The following is a 1,468-nucleotide window of genomic DNA, read 5'->3' as shown; positions in this document are numbered from 1 at the left end:
TTATTATTATCAAAACCATTTCAATATCATTTTCTAAATAAAGCATGAAATGAAATTATGTTGATTTTCAGTTCTGCCGCATAGCGATAATTGTTTAAATCAACCCTAACACTATCAAACATAAGCTCATAAGTCCCAATCTTGGTAACCGCCAACTTTCGACTATTCCCCATGATCAGGTTCAATTTCTCATGCTCGACCTCTTCACTTTCCTTTAGTCCCTTCAAATTAGAACAAATATGGAAACCATATCCCATATCAAGGACCCATGAATTTGAAATACAAGTGTTAATGATTTGGATATAGTACGTACCAGATGAAGATCCATACACCTTTCCCTTATCTTCTCTCACTTCTTGTATGGGGCATCATCTCCTCTAATGGCCTTTCTAGCCACAATGAATGCACCCAACTTCTTTCAAATCCGGAACACGAAGAGTATCGCAGTTAGGATTTTCCTTTGACTCACTGGACTTTAGAATGTGGGGTTTCCCTTTCCACTTGGGTTAGTAACGAGCCTTTCTCTTCATACCCTTTCCTTGTTGGATAGCCATGACTGGAATAGTTGCAACACTGTTAGAGTGAGACTTCTTCATTCTCGATTTAGCTATTTGCAATAGATTGTGAAGCTCAATCAATGTGGTCTCAGTATTGTTCAAATGATAGGTCAAGATGACCTTATCATAACTACTAGACAAGGAGTTGAGCACCATTTCAATGGCAAGATCCTTTTCAAAGTTCACATTGAGTTTCTCTAATCTTTCCATGTGTCTATACATTTTTTGCACATGAGCACACACAGATTCCCCATCTTTCAATTTGCACGCCATAAGGGGTTTGACGACTTCATAACACTCTTGTCTTGCTTTATTGAGAAACATATTGGAAAGAACCAAGTTTATGTCATATGTCTTTTGGAGCTCAGGTTCCATGGTTGCAATCATAATGCAAGCGGCCTTTGTAGCATCGTCAACATGCTTGTTATAATTAACCAATTATTCAGGAGTAGCAGATTCTTTGTTAAGCTCTAGGATTGAATTTTAGAGAACATATTCTTTCTTCTCGCATCTCAACGTCATCTTTAAACTGCACAACCAGTCTATGTAGTTAGGACCAGTGAGCTTGTCTTTTGAGAGGATAGACAAGAGAGTGAAGTTATGAGTGGTTGGAGGAGAAGGAGGAAGATCACCATTTCTAGACATCTAAAATAAAAGCTAAGATTTTAGTTAGTTGATTCATTTCTTTAATATTTTAACCCAAATTAATATTCAAGGCTAGGATCCATAAATACAATTTGAAATTATGAAGAGGGGTGTCATAATCTAATTATGAATTTATTTTAGGTTTAGGTAGGTAAATCATTTTACCAATTTTAATATAATATGAAATTCCTAGATCATTTGAGATTTATTGAACAATTCAATGGCATGTTTAATTTATGATTAGGCTCTTCAATTTGTGACAAGGA

General features: G+C 35.8%; 1 protein-coding gene across 1 annotated transcript; it reads right to left on the bottom strand.

Moving 5' to 3' along the window:
* Positions 1 to 506: 506 nt before the first annotated feature.
* Positions 507 to 932, bottom strand: LOC145126776 (uncharacterized). Its single transcript, XM_079062076.1, has one exon. It carries the CDS (start codon positions 930 to 932, stop codon positions 507 to 509), a length of 426 nt encoding a protein of 141 aa, XP_078918202.1.
* Between the last annotated feature and the right edge of the window lie 536 nt (positions 933 to 1,468).

Source organism: Lactuca virosa, chromosome 7, assembly GCF_052849685.1.
Source record: "Lactuca virosa cultivar CGN04683 chromosome 7, Lactuca_virosa_CGN04683_v6, whole genome shotgun sequence".
Classification (NCBI taxonomy): Eukaryota; Viridiplantae; Streptophyta; class Magnoliopsida; order Asterales; family Asteraceae; genus Lactuca; species Lactuca virosa.
Note: the sequence above shows the minus strand (reverse complement) of the source record. Positions and strands in the feature narration are given on the sequence as shown.